Genomic DNA, 15,221 nt, shown 5'->3' on the forward strand with positions numbered 1-15,221 from the left:
GCGCGTCACGATGGACATTTGTTCTTGACACTGATGACGTAAAGTTAGTAAATAGTCGACTTTGTTGGGTTTTTTTCTTTTATTCAGCCCCTTTGTTGACAAACAGAACGAGTTATCGATCTTAAGCACGCATTCTATGTCTAGGGTTTCGTTGTGTAATGTGTGTATTAAGGAGCGCGGAGAGAGAAGGAGTAAATGGTCTTTAAAGTGAAAGTATAAATAAAAGAATCCGAATCAGATGAGCTTTACACCATCTGCCCTAGAGACCACAAGGTCTGAAAGGGGAACTTTACTTTTTTTTTTTTAACTTTTACTTTAAATACAAATAAAAGAAAATTAAATTAAAAGTTTTAGGGGCAGCTGTGAGCAACAGTCTTTAGATAGAGCAATGAGATGAACGACAAGCCATTTTAAAACTATTTGTAGGTTTCTTATATTTTAGAACAGTGACGAAACTCGTAGGCGGCCCATGTGGGTCAGCCGTACTCTTACGTTACACACACACACACACACACACACACAAATGGTAATCACTATATGGTACATGTATTAACCATTAAAAGACCTTCAGTATCATTAGCAGACTGTAAAATAGCGAAAAAATCTTTCAAATTAAAAAAAAACAACATTTCATTACGTGCTGGTCGTGTGTTAAATTTTAAAGTGTACATATAATGACGTCACTATATTGTGAGTATCGATTCGATGATAATTAGAATAAAAGGATGAAGTACTGATAGAGCCAGAGACTTCGTTACTTAAAATGAACCAACTCTGTGAGAATTCTGTTTGTATAAACTAACAAGGAAAAACTACCATTGGTGAAAACATACGTCTCAAGCAGCGGTTGAATAACACAAACTACCTTTGTCCACTTGTCTAACTACCGTTGTCTACTTGTCTAACTACCGTTGTCCACTTATCTAGCTTTGTCAACTGTCAATACCTTTGTCAACCTGTCTACCTTTGTCAACCTGTCTAACTACCGATGACTATGTGTTTCAATGATGTCAATTTATTTATTTTACATGCATACGCCTTAGAAAATTTTGGGAAGATCAATAAATATGTTGTGGCTATTATGTGGATACGTATAGTGTTTCGTTCCATTTGAGTCAGACCAAGCGTAACATGGGTTGTATTGTCAACTGTACCATAGAAATGGTTTACACCTATTGAATACAATAAGTTTTGATCTAAAAACGTTATACACTGCGTAAAAAGCTTGAACATAAACATACATAATGAACCTATAATAACTTCACATTACAAATTCTGTAAATTCTGTTATAACTTGTCGTCCCTCAGAACTATGAAATTCTCTCCCCAGCCCAACAATCTTAGGCCTGTCGTACAAGAACAATATTCTTATTCTCTCCCCTGCCCAACAATCTGTTGTTTTACTGTCCCCAGAGAACAATCCTTAAGTGTGTCTTCTGTGTACAATTTGTTATCTTACTGTCCCCAGAGAATGGTTATGTGGAATACGATGAGTTCCTGGTGCTGATGAAGCGCTGGTCTACGCAGACTGTTGAAGCCCCTGAGGAAGTTGAAAAAACAGAAGACAAAACCAAAGAGACTTTTAAGGTTTGTTCCTTTAATGGAATCTAAACTAAGCGATCCACTGAGTATAAAAGTGCTACTTCCAATTTTAAAAGGTCTGCCCACATAGAGCTAAATCTCTCAAAGAAAGAACTTCTAATATAGTTCCGAGGACAGACGCAGACAGCGAAAAGAAAATCTAGATTGACCACCTGCGGACAATGGTTATGCTTGCACTGGTTGTGGCAAAATATGTAGGTCACAGCGGGGGTTGCGCAGCCACGGGAAATACTGCATTCCTCACTAACTTTGGACTTGACAAGCCTTATTATTATTATTAGAATTTGACTTAGTGTGTCAATAAAAATTGTTAGGTCTGTAAGAATTGTTCTTATAAAGACTTCTAGTCTCTACCAAACCAAAAAGCATCAAAAGTCTATAGTTGTATGTATTGATTTAACTACACATCAGTAATAATGTCATTATAGTCAGTCAATGATAATTTAAAAACAAGCAAAATATTTTTTTAAAAACTTTACCTAAGGGGAAAAATACTAAATCACTGTTATATAATGCAATACTGCAAGTTTTAACTCTTCTATTCTATATAAAACACAATTGATTGAACTAGTTGATTGTTTTATTGATTCATGTATTGTTATCGACTATGAATAATTTTTGCAAAATTTGTAGCAGACAGACAGACAGTGGGTTAATATAAGCTTTGTAAAAAATATTTGGGTGTTCGAAAGTGTTAGTATGTATGTTATATATAGGTTATGCTATTAAGTATATAAGAGTAATGTCCCTTGTTGACTGTTGTTACCTAGGATGGCGTCCTTAATAAACAGCTGATTTGTCAGTTAGAAAATAAAATTAGAGTTATTTGTTTATTCGCTTAATGATATTAAAAGAAAGTAACACGTAATAGCAATCTAGAATTTGAAGTTGTTTTTTTTTAGTGTACATAGATAGAGAAACTGACCTACATTTTATTAATAGACCAAAATTTGTATTTATATGTATAATTTATATACTATAACTGTCTATAGCCATTATAGTTATTTATAGGCTCAGAATATAGGCATTAAATTAAATAACAAATTAAATGCCTAGTTAGTAGTTGTTTAACAGATAATTTAAGAATTCATTTCACCCCTGCTACTTTACATTAACCTTATGATTTGTGTGTGTGTGTTTTTCTGTGTGTTCTCTAGGTGTTTGATATGGATGGCAATGGTTTCATAGATCAGCATGAGTTGCGGTACATAATGAAAAGGCTGGGTGAGAATCTCGAGGAGGAAGATGTGAAAGAGATGTTCCAATTGGCAGACTTAAACGGAGATGGTTTAATAGACTACGAAGGTTGGTTCTGTTTTAATAGTTTTTTTTATTTCTGGGAATATTTAGTTCCATAATTTTAGATCACTGGAATCTGGATTAATCTTACCCTCACCTACAAATGACCCAGAAAGGTAATTTACTTAAATCCCATCTCTAATTTCTCTGGCTTAAATGTAAGTTCATATTCTTTAACTTGAAGCTTGAGTTACAGAACTTAAAAGACCATCCCAGCAGAGGTGGCCCTAGTGGGTGGCGAGAATGGCAACCACCCCAGACCTTGTGCTTGAGGGGTCCACACACATACCCAGGTCTCCACATGACACTTGCCCTGGGCCCCACCTACTTTTAAGACCATCTTTAATACCAGTTATAATTATAAATGGATTGTTATATGTAGGGTGATATCAAAGATATGAAAAAAAACATTTTAATTTTTTTTTTATTTTTGTACTCCTTCATAATTGTTGCTAATAGTGATTATAGTAAATTTCAATATTGGCATTGAAAGTAGTTATTTCAGTATGCTCTATCTTGGTGTAGTTGTGGTTTCATTTATCAAAAAAATATGCTATCTGATAAACTTTAGTTCCCCACAAGTTTTACTATGTCAAAAGGTTTTAAGAATTGAATATGGAAATGAAATTCATGTAAGAATCTTATAGTAAAAGTGAAGAATGACAACAGTATTAAACACCTCAAGCCATTAAAGTCTTTATAATGATAATTATAGCTTTTATATAGCACTACTTTCATGCTTATAGCATGCTCATAGTGATATGGTCCAATCTCATTTGTGGACCAGTGGGTGGAGGGGGAGAGGGTTTTCCGTGCTGCCTTTAGGCTCTCAGTAAACACAACTCTGCTCAAGTCGGGTGTCCAACCTTGAGCCCCCTTTATAGGTAGCTAAGACAAGCCAAGTACAAGCATATTTAGCCTCTCAACCACAGTTGTCACAAGAAAGTCTTTTTTGACATCAAAAACAAATTAACTCAATTAGACTGATTAAATTCAATTTCATAGGCTTGTGATAATGTTTAATAATAATAATTAAGTATATTGTAACTTTTTTTTCAACAGAATTCCAGAAACTTCTGGGAGGTTTAGGTGGAGGTCTTGGAGCTGGAGCCTCAGGTTCTCAGGCACCGTCTTCATCCACTTCTTCTTCATCCTCCTCCTCCAGCAAACACACACCGAAAGCTTCAAAGTCCAAAGATGGGAAGAAGAAATAGAGTAAAAATTGTACAAACAAATCTGTGATATGTCGCACATGATTGGTTGACGTGAAAAGACCTCAGAGCTAATACACTCAGAGCTAAATTTCTCACTGCTTACACTGTAAGCCAATTTTTAAAAAAACTTTTGGAGCTAAAATATTAAGAGCCTAATTTCTTGGAGCTAAACTCTGTGCTAAAATAATTGGAAATCAACTCAAGGAGCTAAAAGTCTGAGATAGAACGCTTGGATCTAAAACTCTAGGCTCTCTCACTCACTTAGAGATGTGTTAACTGAGGTTTTATTTTATGTGTTTTAAAAAATGTTTCTGTTTAGTTTTTTTTACAACCAGGAAGTTTCTTTTCAATGTATAAACATGTCAAGACATACCAGCTAGATTGTGGAAATTCAACAAGTGTTTCTGTTTATTCTTTGACACTTCAGATTATGAGATTTTTTCCTTTTCCCCCTTTGATTTTTTCTTGGATGTATTTTATTGAAAAATTCAGTCTCCATGCAAAGGATTGTTCACTGCTATGGAAGCATCTAGCAAACATCTTTAATCATCAATTTTTCATCAACTGTTTATTGAAATAATATATATTTAATTTATTACAGTTTGTAGTTTAATACCGGTAATTATTTGCATTTATGTGAAATTATCAACCATTTCAGGCTTGCGTTAAAGTCTGGAAACATTTTGTATTGTCACCTTGCAGTATTGACCTAAAGAGTTAGGAGTTATTTCTATTCATGCACAGAGTGTTATGGATTTATTATTTTTACTTTTTTTAAATTACTAAACTGATATTAAATATTTAATTCTTACATTTCGTTTCATTTCATGCTTGTTTATTAAAAATGTAGAATTTAAAAATACATTTTCAGTACTACTTGTTTTAAATTGAAGTGTAGTTCTATTCTGTAAATAAAGAAATGTACATAATTTTTTTCCTTTTTTTTTCTAATGATAATTATTTCATCACTTTTATATTGAAGTTGTAGTCTATTTTTCAGGGGCAATAATTATCTTTGTCTCAGAAAATCAGACAATACTATTGCATGTGTTCTTTGTTGACATTTTTTTTATACACTCTTTTGCAACACAAAGATGATCCCATGAACTAAAGAAGCTGTCCTGTGACACTGGTTAAATTCACATGAAAATTAGCTAGCTGTTACACGAGCCATGTCAAAGAGCTAAATACAATGTTATGGATGTTACCAGGATTTTTTTTCAGGGAGATTCTAATGTGGGTTGGGATGGGGGGAGAGGATTAAAAAATTTTTCTGTGTTTACAAAAAGGCTGCAGCACAGCATCTTGCTATTCTTCTAACCAAAACAAAAGTGCAGACCAAATATCAAAACCCATGGCTGCACCTACAGAAGACCTTGACTATTCTGCTTGAATTATCATGTTACTTATTAATGAAGCTTAGCGATGATAGAAAAATCTCTCATCCCCCTACCTTGACTTCAGCCATAGAATTCAGTGGCTACACTTTCCTTCATTTTCCTCAAGCTGTTTCTTGAACTCTCGATAAATTACATTATTATTGAAGCTCAGCAATCGGTCGGAAAATAGATAGAGTGTGACATATTACTGGGGGAGTGTCGGGGGAGTGCTAAGCCCATGCATCATTTTAAGTAAAAAGTTGGTTGGAATAGAGCATATTATTAACTGGTGCTAAAGGACTTTTGTAGGAACCAAAAAAAAAGTTTTCATTTAGAAAAGACAGGGCAATTTCTTATACTGTCACAGGGTCTCAATCCACACTGGCCCTAAAACAATAATATTGTAACAATTGATATAGTCTAATTCTAACAATTAAACCATATCCTCTACAATTACAACAATCCAAGATCTTGAGACACAAAATACAGTTAACTAACCCTATAAAAGTGGATAGATGAAAAGGGTTTTCAATAAAAACATCTGATGTTAGACCAAACAGTACCATGGCCTCCTCTTACAAGTTACAGGGCTACTTTCTTCTATTATACACATTGCACGATGGTCATTCTTGCAAATCAAAACATTGACGAGTCATCACAACAGAGGTCAATTGGAGTCATCCAGATTGAACAGTCATAATAAACCTACTACATTAAGATATGTATGAGGATACTGACACCTGTGCTAAAGGACTTTTGTAAAAAGCTAAGAAAGTTGTAAAAAAAAAAAGAAAGTTTTCTTATATAAAAGACAGGCCAATTCATTTTAAAAATTCTGGCTTTTCACCATTTGAAAGAATGCAACATAAAGCTTATATTATTATGAACTAATAAAATATTTGAACTCCCATATAAGTTAAAAGCATCTAGTGTACATAATTTTCTTTTCCTGTAAAATAAAATAATTGTGGAGCATGCAAAGGAGTTATCTTTACATTAATAAAAAAAATAGGTTCATGTATCTTAGCTTTTTGAAGTCTATGGTGAATAGCTTTACAGCATATGCATCACATTTCTAACAAACTCAAGAATTTTGATTTTAGTCCACACAAATAAAAAAAATATTTTTTTTCCTTTTCTTTCACAATGAATAACAAAACAAATTATATCATAAAAAATTGATGTCATAAATCTTTTTAAAATTTTAATTCTAGCATATAGAAACTACATTAAACCTATATATTGGTCTTCTAATAAAAAAAAGAAATATTTATTTGCTGGAAAAGTTTTATTTTTTTTTGTGTACTCCCAATCAACAGAAATACAGCAAAAAATTCAGAGTGAAAACTTAACATATTTTTTGGGTTGCCTGAACTTTTAGACTTAATAAAATTACTCTTGTTTTTCTTCTAAACTTAAACCTTTACCTCAAGCTAAAAAGAAAGTATGCTATAAATTTATTTTGGTCAAGAAACTTCAAACTATCCAGATGTTGGATGCACTTTCTTCAAAAGTTGAATTGAATGTCCTAAAGCATATAGCATTATAGTGGTCATATTATTAGTTGTATTTTTCAATAAATATAGTTTTTCTTTCTTCTTTGAAATTTGAATTCTCTGTGCACAGTTGAAATTATTCTTTCATATAGTTTTGACATTATTTAAGTTTTATTTGTGTGTTCTAACACAAGTATTGATGTTTTGTTTTATATACCTGAGTGGAAAGAATTTGCATCAATTTCTTTCCTTTGAATTTTTTTGTTTGTTCTTTGTGTAATTTTTCTTTATCTCCATTGTAATTTGAATGATCATTTTCTTTTCAAATTTTACAATGTATGTAGGTACATTGAACAGAAATCTGCGTTGCACATATCACATATGTTAGCAATTAATTGTTGACACATAGGTCAGTATTTCGAAAAAATTTTAGTGGTAGATAGTTGGAAGTCACCATAAACTTTTTAGTTTACCTCCACATTTATGTCCCTTAACTGGGGTTACTGTTTTTAAAAAAACTAACTAAATGGAGTTTTGAATATCAGTTGTTGTTTTTTTCTTCTTGTTTTTTTTTTCTGTCAAAAATATTTTATACTTGTGACAGTGTCATTCATGACCACTATAAAAATTACTCTGAAATATTTCAGTTCTTAAGTGTCATTTTTTTTTAAAGTGTATTTTAAGAAAGAAAAACTCTTTTTACATTCAATTTTGAGTAATGAAAAACAAATCAATAAATTCTTATGAAAGAGGCAATGTTTATTGATTTCAAAAGGCATTTTCTTGTTAAAACATTTGTCTTTGACTTACAATTTTTACTGTCCCATCACATTATATCTGTAAATATACTTGCAACTTTTTTTTTTTCTTTCATTGAAAAACACTAGTTTTTATGCAGTCAAGTTATAAATAGCCTTGTATAGAATAATGTTTGTTTAGTACAAAGTACTGGATAAATTCTGTTAATGCCTATAAGTAGATGTCTTATAATGTTGTGTGATTGTCACCACTTTCCCTTGAACATAAAATAACACTACCAGTTATATGCTTGAGCCCTTTCTGTGTGTGTACATTTTTTTCCCTTAGTTTTTTTGTATGTCTTTATTATACATTATTTTTTAATTTCACAGATTTTAATTACTAGCTTTAAGTAGATAATTCGATGACAAAGATCAAACACAAAACATATCATTTTCTTGAATTGGTAAAAACCAGGGCTGGAAATACCTCTAGACAACACAAGCTATAGCTTAGGGCCCCCCAAGAAATATTTTTAGCACTTACATATAATATCTGGACTTATAAAGGGCCCCATATATATAATAACTTAGGACCTTTTCAAGTCTAAATACAGTACTGGTAAAAACTTGTTTATTTTATGAATTTAGTTATGTGTATATATTTGACCTCAAAGAGAATAAGATTTTGGTCCATTCTGCCTAGTTAGATCTAGTATCAAATTGATTGAGTTAGCAATTTAATATTGGTATTAAAAGCTGTAAAAATTAATTTTACAGTGGCATTGATAGCAATTAATGACTTCACATCAGAACTCTATTGATGGTGGGCATAAGTCTGCAATGAATGACATAGTGATAGTGCCCCCACAGAAAATATTTTGGAACTTAGTAGATAATTATCTTTTTCTTGAATAATAGTTATTTTTTATTTTTGATATTCTAACACTTATAAACCTATTACACAGAATAGTTACTTTTGTAATGAGCTTTGATTTCTTATATATGCAAATGTATCATCTCTCTTAATTTTAAATTTTTATATAGAAAAAAGTTTTTTTTTTAAACACAAAAAATTGTCTTTATCAATTGTTCCACATTCCACTATGAAATCAGAACTGTCCTGAGTTTGTCCTAAGTTTGTGTTGCCTATTGCCCAACCACTATTTATGCAGTATAAAAGTTTTTTTTTTTTAAATCAATTATTTCGTTGTTGTGTTTCTATAATATGTAATGATATTGCTGACAGGTGAACATGTATAGTGTGATGTTATTGTCGTTTTTTTTTTTACTACAGTTGAACCTTGTCATATTAATGATGACTCATTAGCTATCACAAGTCTTCTTCTTCTTTCTCATTGTCATAAGAGTTGAGTCTATGACTCTTGGAACTCTAGGCCCATGGAAGTGTACCTCTATCTTCTGACTGGGAAAGATCCAAGGGGATGTAAATTATTACATCCCTATTACCAATGGCTCATATCCCAAGGTGCTCGGATTAGAAGTGAGGCCAGTGCCAGAGCACATCCCCCATATTCTTTTCTGTGCCACATCAGCCATGCAAGAGGCCGCCATAAAAACAGTCACTTGAGGAAGGGTGTTTGTTGGGACTTGCTTCCATCCCCACCAGTGCAATGGACTTGGTCCTTAGGCACCCCAACAGTGGTTCTTTTTTTGCTTCTCTATTGGCATAATTGTCTTCTAACAATTGTTTCCATCCGAGTGCCACATTGAGGCTGAGAAGCAATGCCCAAGCTATTGCAAGTCAAATTTAGCTTTCAAAATGAAGATTCCTGATATTATCTATTTGAAATGGTGCAGCCATTGAGCTTGAGATAATTTCATATATCAGATGTTCGATAATAGTGATGACAATATACCCTACCTCCCATAACTCAGTTAAGATTGATGCATGCATTTAAAAACAAAACAAAAAAGAAACTGGGTCTTTGAAACATGCTGTTTGATTTGACAAGGTTTTATTGTATTTAAAAAAAATAAAATATTTAGTTAGTTGTCTTTTTTTTTTATTATTGAATAAGATCTATCTATATATAAATACTTATAAATATTTATAAAATTATTTCACTTGAAAATGTGATTTAATGCAATATTTATTCCAACTTTTTAAACTTTTCCTATGTAGAGAGTCATAAGCTGTTTAGTATACCAGTGTTTATTGTTTAAATCTTTATATGCCAGATTTAAGGGTAAATGATTATATTATCATGCTCTTTTTGCTCCCTTCTCTCAAATTTTTTTTTTTAATTAATGTGGTAGTTCTCAAAATCTTAACAAAAAAGAAATGTTTAATGGCATGTATTTTCATAAAAAAACAAAAAGCAAAAAAAAAAAAATTGGTGCTTAGAAATTTTGTGATCCCTTTTTTTTAAAAAATATTACATGCTAACTTAGTTACCAAAACCTGGACACCTGTTAAAAAGAGATGAATGCATGGTCTGTTATTAAGACATTATCCCTTGTCACTTCCCATCTGTTGCAACTGGTCTTTCCTCTGTATAAATACATTGAAAACACACAAATTAAATAATCTCCCGGAGCAGACGCAATGTTCCACTTCACTCTAGCATTGTATCTTTGTTGTAGCCAACACAGTGTGATTATGTAATACACTATCCTAGCCCTGACTTCCATGGTTTCAGTTATGTGCATTTTTTTTTCTTACACCTAATTTTTTTTTTTAATGTACATGCATATAATATATATAATTAAATATTTTAATATTTATATATACATTTCCCCTTCTCTGTAAGAGTGCACATGTTCTTATGGTATTGGCCAGTTAAGATTGTAATTTATCATGAGGGGACGGAACTATGTAAGGGATGTTTTTGTGTTGACGTCTGCCAGATTAATTGCGAAGATTATGTGTACATGTCCTTAAACAGAAATTAAACAAAGAAAACTATTCTAAGAATCTTTAAACTTTTGTGTAAAAATTACTGATCATGTTCTTTATAAAAGGGATTGGCCTTATATAACTTGTTTAATAGCAATCTATGAAGAAATATGAATTGAAAAAAAAATTGTAATGTATCATTAATTAACAATGATTGGGCTCAAGCTAAGCTTACATTATGAAGATGTATTGAGAAGTTCAAAAATTGTTTGCTTGAAAAGTATTCACTTTATTGTCTACCACTTTGAAAACAGAAAATTGTGTTGCATTGTTTCATGAAGAGGAGATTTTAATATGCCCATTGTATAGAAAGTAATGTACGAAGTGGCAACTAGTGCACTGAACAATCCAAAGGATACAATGGATTTAGTTTCTCAGGTTTTTAAAAATGGAAATAATTAATTTTTTTTTTATAAATCTGTCCCAAGTCTGCTCCTTCCAAGTTTGAGAACCTTCCACCTTTGAATACCTGTTGTTGTTTTTTTTTCCTGACATTTCCTAAAGAGAGCCTGTAATTCTAATGAATGCCGATAATATCTTAATTTTTTCCCCATATTTTTGTTTCTGTAAATATTTTAGCACAGTCATACATTTGTCAATGACCCTGATAATAATTTATTTTTTTTTTACTAAATGACTTATGAAATGATTTTGTATTATTAAAGCTAAACATTTAATGCCCTTAATTCACAAAGAATTATATAAGGTCAAGATCTTCGACTACCCTGATTTCTCTACCCCCTGCAATTGTCAAGTTTTCATTACACCATACTGATATCTTTTTTTCACATCTGAACCCTTAGCTCAGAATCCAAAGTAACATTTTTTAAAATTTAGTTGACTGGTAAATTGAAAGGAGTTTCAGCAGTGATTGAGTGTTCAATTGCGGATTTGTAGGTTTGAGGGCTCAAATATTTATAAAGGCACTAAGCTCTTTAATTCTGTGGGTTGGAAGGCTTCATTGGAGGCCCTGTGTTTATCCAGTTCTCAAGCTAGTCACTGAGATGGCCACACAATGCCCTTATAAACTGTTAGCCTAAACAAATGTGTGAACTAAACAACACCAGTCCATTGGGCAGACTGTTTATCATCTGCCCATTGGAAATGAGTTTTGAATCAAGGGAAGCCAATGTATGCATGTATTGACATCAATGGTTTGAAGAGAATGGCAACAAGCCCCAGTGCAAGAACATATGTAAATGCTGATGATGTATTGGGTGTTAACAGTACTTTGTTTAGTCATTGTTTCAAATGAACTTGTGTATGATTGAAGTCATTGTGATAATCACTTTACCAAATGATAAAATGATTGAATTAATGGCAAATTGTCTTTTACCAATCTGTAGTTTGAAGCATAGTTGTTTTTTAATTTAACTTCAAGATATTTATAAATAAAACCCAAAAAAAAATTTTTTCTTTTTTTTTTCTTTTCGATTTTCTTTGTATCCTAACCCTAGTCCTAAGCATAACCTTACTTTAAGTCAAACCCTAACGCTCTTAACCAACTACATTTATTTAATTTAAGCCTAACCCTAACCAATTAAATATATGTTAAATAAATCACATTGTAGTACTGTAATTTAAATCTTTAGTACCATTCCACAGATCTATAATTCGCAATAGGCTTTTTAATATTTTGTTAGTTATTTGCACTGTCAACACTAAAACAAATGATATTCATATTATAAAATACTAATGAGCTTAGCATTTTTTGTTTAAACTATTGTCTCTCCACTTTAGTTTGGGCTAGGTCTAGTGCAATTCAAAGTAAGATATACTAACACATTTGGGCTACTGGCAAAATTATCTATAGCTTATGTGTAGTTATATTTATAATATAGGCCTTTCAGACCTTGTTATCTATAGGGCAGATGATGTAAAGGTCATCTGTTTCTGTGGCCTACGGTTAACAAGGGTGTCATGTGGCCAGCACAACGACCAACCGCCTTTACTTTTCCCTAACTAATGTCAGGTACCCTAATATATTACTTATATAGGCCTATACAGTGTTTTTTTTTTTTTTTTTTTTTTTTTAAAATAGGTGCCGGTACTCAGTGATGGATTGCCTAGCTTTTAAATAGGCCTACTAATAAATTAATATAATAAACGTTAAAATTAAAGAAAAGTTATATTACGCATAAAAGCAATATATTTGTTGATTATTTATTATGGAGATGATCTAACGTAGATCTCTAGACTTGCATCATTTGAAATGAAAATGGTATTTGACATGCTTTTGGACCAGGATAGGTAGGCCTACATTTATAACTACTTAATAGATGATTGGCTACAGTGCTGGATTTATATAAAGACAACATAAATTATAGCTTGAAGTAAAAACAGAGGAGGGTGCTTAAGTTGATTACAAGGGCCCCATATCTCAAATAGCTTAGGGCCTTGTCAAGACTAAACCCGGTTCTGATTGGCTCCATGTATTTCTAAATATATAGGGTTTGATCCCCTCACATAATTGTAGCCTACTCATAATTTCTCCCTCACCTATTCTCGGATCAAGCTGAAATTTTAAAGAATTTTTTTTTATTGTACGGGTACGGCCGTACCTAACCAGTGGCGTAGCTAGGATGAAACCTGATAAGACCATGAACGTGTCGAATAAAAGTATCACTATTCAGATGATTCTTACAAAGATGCAGCAGTTGAAGAATTGAAAATGTCTCTTGATGAGAGAAGTAGTGCTGAAGAGACTCCAGGGAAATACCTTTTACCACTGTCAGATAAAACATCTGAAGTAAGTGATACAGATGAGGAGTCAAGTGATGGTCTTCCAAAATCACTTTCTCAAGAAGTGGAAGAAATTGTATTTAAGTACAAAGACTTCAAATATATCCAGCCTAGAATTTTATCTGAGGAACTGCGAGCAAAATTCTGTTAAAGGATAACTTATTTTTCCAAAACATGCATGAACGGTATTGTTTCCAGTAAAGTTTACCCAAAATAAATCACGAAGTTTGACATCATGGTTCACTAGAAAGCTTCCAACAGGAGAAATTTGCAACCAATCTTGGCTTCTCTTCTCTCCACACTTGGGATGTCTGTTTTGTTTTGCATGTGTACTGCTTTCTGAGGCATCAGACAAGACATCAAGTGCATTGAGCAAACCTGGAGTTGGTTTCACCAAATGGAAGAAACTTGAGAGACTGAAAGAACACGAAGAAGGAGTCCACCACAGACAAGTTCTTTTGAAGAGGAAGTTAGAAGAAAAAAAGCTTAAGGCTGAACCAGATGAAAAATCAGCAGTATTGGAGACATATTCTGAAGCGTGTAGCAGCAGTAATTAAGTACTTTGCAAAATCAAACTCAAGCTTATGTGGTCACGACGAAAAACTGAATTCATCCAATCCTGGGAACTTCCTAGCATCTTTGAAATTTCTTGCAGAATGTGATGAAGTTACGAAACCACACTTACATAGAATCGAATATGAGAAGACACATTATTTGTCACTAGAAATTCAAAATGAGTTTATAAGACATTGGACTGGACTTTGATCTGTACAGAGGTCAAACCTATGACAACCCAGCCACAATGAGTGGCCGTCTGTTTGGCCTGCAGAAACGTCTCTTAGACATAAATCCAAAGGCAACATTTCTGAACTGTGATAATCACTCTCAGAACCTGGAAGCGCTTCATTCTGATGAGATAGATCCAGCAATTATCACCGTTTTTTTTTAACTGTACATGAATTGTTCAACTTTTTTTTCCAATTCACCCCAGAGATGGGCCAAACTGAAAGAAGCATGAGCCTGGAGTTTAAAAAATAGAGTAATACAAAGTAGTCCGCAAGAGAAGAAGCTACGTCGGCAGTTTCCTTGCATCTCGACCAAATCATCAAGCTGTTGGAGAAACTTTCTGAAAGAATGGACACTAGAAGCAGTGCAGAGAATCTTCTCCTTGAAGTGGAAAATAGTGAATTTTTTGCTTATCTGGAATTCTGGCCAAATCTCCTGCGCCCAATTAACATAGTTCAGAAACGTCTGGACTTCACATAGGGATGTTGCTAAAGAAATTAAAACATTTTCATGCTTTCTACAAAATGATGAGAAACGGACGAAACTGATCACCCAATCCATCGAAAAAGCAAAAGAATGTAGTGATTGCTATGAAGTTCCTGTAATCAAAATAACCAGAAGAAAAGACTTGATGGGGAGTTGAGTTCTGATGAAGAACTGTCAATTTAACTTCAATTCAAACGTGTTGCGACAGAAGTGCTGGACAAACTTCATATGGAGATGAAGGACAGATTCCAAAGGCTGGAAAACCATGTGGACATCTTTGGGTTTCTTCTTGAACCAAGACACCTCTTGGAGTCTATGGATGATGACACGCTGACGAAAAACCGTGTTACTTTTTTCCTTTTTGATGAAATACAGTCAAATCGCTAGTTCAATGACGTCATTGACGCACGAGCACTTTTCATCAACAAACCAGTGAAACAATCAGCAACTGACATATTGAGGAGGCTGGCTTCATATGGTAATGATGTGTGCTCAAACATTCCAACGTCCATCCGAATACTGCTAACTCATTCTCAAAAATCAAGTTAATCAAAAACTAT

At 32.9% G+C, this 15,221-nt stretch overlaps 1 protein-coding gene across 13 annotated transcripts in view; it reads left to right on the top strand.

Annotated features, from left to right (window-relative positions):
* The window catches only part of LOC106061566 (calmodulin-A-like), a 313,065-nt gene extending 301,932 nt beyond the window's left edge, over window positions 1–11,133 (top strand). For all 13 annotated transcript variants that reach the window (XM_056016321.1, XM_056016315.1, XM_056016324.1 and 10 more), the window contains 3 exons: window positions 1,469–1,587; window positions 2,760–2,907; window positions 3,964–11,133. In XM_056016321.1, the coding sequence (XP_055872296.1) occupies window positions 1,469–1,587; window positions 2,760–2,907; window positions 3,964–4,115 (419 nt within the window). In that variant the 3' untranslated portion in view covers window positions 4,116–11,133. The remainder of the gene's footprint in view (window positions 1–1,468; window positions 1,588–2,759; window positions 2,908–3,963) is intronic.
* Window positions 11,134–15,221: the final 4,088 nt, after the last annotated feature.

The sequence above is a fragment of the Biomphalaria glabrata genome, chromosome 17 (genome assembly GCF_947242115.1).
Source record: "Biomphalaria glabrata chromosome 17, xgBioGlab47.1, whole genome shotgun sequence".
In the NCBI taxonomy this organism is placed as follows: domain Eukaryota; kingdom Metazoa; phylum Mollusca; class Gastropoda; family Planorbidae; genus Biomphalaria; species Biomphalaria glabrata.